Below are 6000 nucleotides of genomic sequence, written 5' to 3'. Positions count from 1 at the left end.
AATAACATTATAAGTGGACCTAGGAGAAAAAAGACAGAAAAAAAAAGAATATGTCATGACCCCTTTAAGAATATGTCATGACCCCAACACTCTTGGATTAAGAGTTATTCAACATATGGATTCCCACCTAAAGACCATTCTCTCTCTCTTTTACAGTAAATGTGTTTATATTCAGCAAGAAACTGATCAACCAACATTGGAGAGACTGTGGGAATATCATTCCTGATCTCGATTTGAGAAGAAGGAAAACCGTCAAGTCCCTGTAAAACCCCAAAAAAATGTTTTATTGTGAATTTACATCTAAACCCCTCAAAGAATGTTGTACTGGTGTTTTCAAAGGCCACACGACTGATGACGCAGGTAAGTGTGTGTGTGTGTGTGTGTGTTTGTGGCCATAAGACCTCAGTGCAGATTTCAAATCACAGAACGATGTACAAACACAGTTTAAAGTAGTTGGTCATTATAATAAGCACCATTCCAAACCTGTCCGTTCCAGGGTTCCTCTAGTTTACAAATGCTTTTGGAGAGTAACAAAGTGACACGGTTACAGTATAGACACTTAAATTACATGTAGTATAGCTGCAGGAGAGAACAGAAAGGCTAGCGCGCTGACGTCGGTCAGGTGGGCCGCGGTACGAGAGCAGTATTGCAGCTCCTGCATTTGATGATTATTACAGTGCATTAATCTAAGCTGTCACATAACTAGCACCAGTAAAATATGATAAACTGAGCTGGAGAAGAGCTGACCATCTGGAAACTGTTTCCATCAAAACTGAAACTAAAACAGGGTTCCCACAGGCACAGAAAACCTGGAAGAATCAGGGAACAATTGTGCTTTCCAGGCCTGAAAATGTCTTGGAAATGTATCAAATCTGAAATGTATCAAATCTTTAAAGTCAAGGACATTTCTATAGTGAATCATAATTTTTCTAGTTATTCTCAGCACTAAATTATTTCAGTTTGAAATAGCTGTTTGTAAGTGCAATCAGTATAAAATATTTTAAAAAAAAATCCTTATCCAGTAATCACAAATGACAGGAATGACATGGAAATTCATTGGTCAAAGGTGTGTGAGGGAACCCTGCTAAAAGCTCATCCTTCGCTAAAGCGATTCAGAGTCCTTGCTGTGGTGTTTCCTCATGCAAGAGAGTGCAACGACCCATCAATGTATCACAGACATGAACCCACTTTAAAACACAAGCAGTTTTCTGTCCATTCTTCCACAGTGGTTGCTTTCAGTAGGAATTTTTCAGTTATATTTTCGGAGCTTGAAAGCGTTGAGTTTATGTTGAACTCTAAGCGTGTAAGGGTGATATGTGCTTGTCTTTGGGCTTAGCTGTTGGAGTCTGTGTGTTTGCTGTCAGCGAGTGCAGTCAGTGTAGGAGAATCTGTACATTCATGTGTAGAGCGTCTCCTCGCTGCTCGCTGAGGTAGTCTCTATCTTGCTCGTCCAGCGCGCTCACTTCTTTCCAACCGTACACGGGCACACTGCGGATTTGTAAATAATATGCTCCGGGCTGCAGAGCTTTCTTCCTGGATATGTGCAGGTAGCTTATGCCATCTTTCTGGTTGATTTTAAACAGGCTGTCGTCGTTGCCGTATTCGATGGTGTAACGGACGTTGTTAGTGAGTGTGGACAGCGCTGGGATGAAGTCGATGATGTGATCTTTACTCTTTAGTGTGCTGATGTTAAAGTTAAACTGAAGAGTGTCGTCAATATCGACACTGTCCAGACTGATCGAGTCTAGATCATTCTGTCAAAACACACAGCAAAATATTCTGTTAAACAACAAGCACAGTTGGTGTCTTTAGCAAACATGGAACATCTCAGGGCTTCAAGAGGAATACTGTAGTGATTAATTCTTTATTATAAAATGGATAGTTCTGATGGATAGAATTGTTCATAACTGTTGTAAAATAGTTGCTATAAACAGACCTGTGTGAGTTTAATTCTTTATTAAAGGTGCGCTCAGTAAAATTTGTGTTTAGGTTGCGCTGACACCTAGCAGCGTAGATGCAGCATAATGCAAAAACAGAAGCTTTAAGTTACCAAATCCATTATATAAATGCACTATTCACAGTCAGCCATGATTAATTTACAATGTGAATGAAAGGGTCAGATTACAGGGGATTATTCAGATAAAGCTAGAAATATTCAGCTGGTCATATGATCTCAATGTGGCAGCGCTCATAAATGTGTGCCCAGCACCATATACTGTATATAGTAAAGCATCTGTTTCTCTTAGACATGACTGATATAATTGGAGTTTTCAGCATCATTTTAGATATTTTTTAAAATGCTATTCTACTGTTACTATTTCCTTTTGTTTAAAATATTAACAATTTGCTAAAAAAAAAAAAAAAAAAAATTATATATATATCAGGGTTATTATAGTTTTGAAAATGTTACTAGTTTTTATTTAGTTTTGTGTTTTGGTTTTAAATTTCAGTTTAGATTTAGTTAGTTTTAATGGCACATAACTATTTTAGTTTCATTTGTATTTTTTTGTAAATGGGTATTGTTTTAAATTTATTTATTTTATTTCGTTTAGTATAGTTTTAGTTTTTTATCCGTTAACAGTAAACAACGCTTAAACCACTTATTAATCTTGGTTAATGTTAATTCTATACTAGTAGATTTTAAACATTAAAAGTTATATATGTTTCAATGTTAACATTAGCTAATGTTTTAATAACTAACGTGAACTAGAATGACCAATTGTAGATTTATAAATGAATATTGACCAAGATTAATAAATGCTTTAAAATAAACTGTTCCTTGTTAAATCATGATGCATTGTTAATTGGTACAACATTATTGTAAAGTGTTAGCCTATCATGTTATCTGCCTGTGATGACACTTGATCCAACAACACAGCATAATGTAGCACTTACTGACATGAATTAAAAGGAATAGTTCACCCTAAAATTACACCCTCATGCCATCCCAGATGTGTATGACTTTTTTCTTCTGCTTAACACTTTTTTAGAAGAATATTTCAGCTCTGTAGGTCCATACAATGCAAGTGAATAGTGACCAGATCTTTGAAGCTCCAAAATGCACATAAATGCAGCATAAAAGTAATCCATATGACTCCAGTGTTTTAATCCATGTCTTCAAGCAATATGATAGGTGTGGGTGAGAAACAGATCAATATTTAAGTCCTTTTTTCACTATAAATTCTTCTCTCTGCCCAGAAGGTGGCGATATGCACGAAGAATGCTAATCGCCAAAAACAAAAGAAAAATGTGAAAGTGAAAGTCAAGATCAATAGAAAAAGAACTTAAATATTGATCTGTTTCTCATCCACACCTATCACCACACCTACGCTTCTGAAGATATGGATTAAACCACTGGAGTATTATGGATTACTTTTATTCTACCTTTATGTGCATTTTTAGCTTCAAAGCTCTGGTCACCATTCACTTGCATTGTATGGACCTACAAAGCTGAAAATTTTTTCTATTATTCTTCGTTTGGATTTTGCAGAAGAAAGAAAGTCACACATCTGGGATGGCATGAGGGTAAGTAAATGATGAGAGAAATTTTATTTTGGGGTGAACTATCCATTTACATGTATAATGTGCCAGTACTGTAGTGCACATTTAGTTTCAGTTTAGTTTTTTTTTTTTCAAAACTCCCATATTTATTTTTATTTTAGTAAACAAAAATATTTTTTCACTGCTAGTTTTCGTCTTAGTAATCGATTTAGTTCACGATATTAACCTTGATATACAAACATATGCATCTTTTTAAAAAAAAAAAATTCTCCCCAATTTGGCATGCCCAATTCCCACTACTCACTAGGTCCTTGTGGTGGCGCGGTTACTCACCTCAATCCGGGTGGCGGAGGACAAGTCTCAGTTGCCTCCACTTCTGAGACAGTCAATCCACGCATCTTATCATGTGGCTCATTGTGCATGCCACTGCAGAGACTCACAGCATGTGGAGACATGATCCTCCGTGATCCATGCACAACTTACCACGCGCCCCATTGAGAGCGAGAACCACTAATCGCGACCACGAGGAGGTTACCCCATGTGACTCTACCCTCCCTAGCAACTGGGCCAATTTGGTTGCTTAGGAGACCTGGCTGGAGTCACTCAGCACACCCTGGATTCGAACTCGTGACTCCAGGGGTGGTAGTCAGCATCAATACTCGCTGAGCTACTCAGGCCCCAACATATGCATCTTTAATTTGCAGTTGGACTAATTAATTATTTTACTTGGAAATATTGTTTACTCTGATTATAAGGCCTAATATTAATATTTTTTTATACTTTTTATTTTGGAGATGCAATCTGGAAAACCATGGTAATCACTGTAATACACGGACTCACAAGGCTTATTGCTTTATTTTGGCAATTTTTTGGACTGTTTTATGGGTTGAATGGTCAACATAATGATACACACAACAATACAACCCATTAAAACAGACTGTACATTCCATTCACGTCAAATTAAATATTGTGTCTACCCTGACCAAGGTCTGTGAATAAAGTTGTTTTTACCTGAGAATGCTGCAGGTGCTCCTCTGTTCCATTCATACTCCTTCGTTTCCTTCCCTTCTTTGGGAATCCATTTATCTTGCACTCATAACATGCTTCAGGAGAGAGTGCATTCTCATCTGCATCAGTGTCTGGAGTCAGAGGAGAACTACCACCACCCAAACCAACACCAGATACACAGTGCCTGCAGCACACACACACACACACACACACACACACACACACACACACACACACACACACACACACAATACACACTAATTTAACTCATTTTAACTTAACTTGCTCTGCAGGATTCTCTTCAAACTGCTACTCTCCCATGACAGTAGTTGGTCTAAATGAGAAAGCTGATTGTAGTTTACACCAGTTCCTGCTATAGTGGCCCTGGTGTCAACACTGAGCTGCTTTATAAATTGTGGTGTGTGTCTCACCCCTGTCCTGCTCTGAGGTATCCCGGTGGGCAGCCACACAGGTAACCTCCATCAGTGTTGGAGCAGCCATATGAGCAGGGGTTCTGCGAAGAACTGCATTCATTCACATCCTGACAGCCACCCATGAGCTGCTCGAAGCTGAAGCCCGTCGGACACAGACACCGGTAACTGCCCAGAGTATTGTGACACGACGCACCACCACAGATCTGACTGTTCTGACACTCATTCTCATCTGGACATACATACACACACACAGTCAAAAGTCAGGTTGGTTCCCACAGTGCTGGGTCACTGACCCACTTTAGAGGCTAGAATTGCTGCCAAGGTTTGCAATCTCTCCGCAGGCAGACCTTGCGTCTGACCACATGAGGACGAGCAGGAATTAATTTAAAAGGTCACAATATTTTTACCAGCACAGGAAGGGCTGAGCTTCCACAAATAGGAAGTTAAGACTGTTAAGACTGTCTTCTGTAGAACACAAAAGAAGATGTTAGGCAGTGGTCTCAGTCACCATTCACTTTCATTGCATCCTTTTTCCATACAATGAAAGTGAATGGTGACTGAGACTAACATTCTGCCTAATAACATCTTCTTTTGTGTTGTTCAGAAGAAAAACAGTCATTTGGGTTTGGAACAACATAAAGGAGAATAAATTATGACAGAATTTTCATTTTTGGGTGAACTATCCCTGTAAATGTGTCTTACCTACGCACTGGTTCCACTGGTAATGCTGCAGGTATCCCTGGGGGCAGCTGCATCTGTACCCGCCCACTAGATTCTGACAGCCATGTTGACAGCGATGGTTCCCCACACACTCGTCCATATCTGACACACACACACACACACACACACACACACACACACACACACACACACTCACGCACATTGGTGTGGCTATCCTTATGAGGACTCTCCATAGATATAATAATTTTTTTACTGTACAACTATAGAGTCTATCCCCTAACCCTAAACCTAACCCTCACAAAAAACTTTCTGCATTTTTACATTTTCAAAAAAACATAGATTAGTATGTTTTTTTAAGTGATCTGAATTATGGGGA

General features: G+C 38.8%; 1 protein-coding gene across 1 annotated transcript in view; it reads right to left on the bottom strand.

Moving 5' to 3' along the window:
* LOC127455817 (fibrillin-1-like) overlaps positions 1–6000 on the bottom strand; it is a 135344-nt gene continuing 129344 nt past the window's right edge. Inside the window, exons 63-66 of the mRNA XM_051723968.1 lie at positions 5646–5765; positions 4941–5172; positions 4513–4693; positions 1–1754 (exon numbers count right to left, since the gene is read on the bottom strand). Coding sequence (XP_051579928.1) covers positions 1374–1754; positions 4513–4693; positions 4941–5172; positions 5646–5765 — 914 coding nt within the window. The 3' untranslated portion in view covers positions 1–1373. The remainder of the gene's footprint in view (positions 1755–4512; positions 4694–4940; positions 5173–5645; positions 5766–6000) is intronic.

The sequence above is a fragment of the Myxocyprinus asiaticus genome, chromosome 18 (assembly GCF_019703515.2).
Source record: "Myxocyprinus asiaticus isolate MX2 ecotype Aquarium Trade chromosome 18, UBuf_Myxa_2, whole genome shotgun sequence".
Lineage (NCBI taxonomy): Eukaryota > Metazoa > Chordata > Actinopteri > Cypriniformes > Catostomidae > Myxocyprinus > Myxocyprinus asiaticus.
Note: the sequence above shows the minus strand (reverse complement) of the source record. Positions and strands in the feature narration are given on the sequence as shown.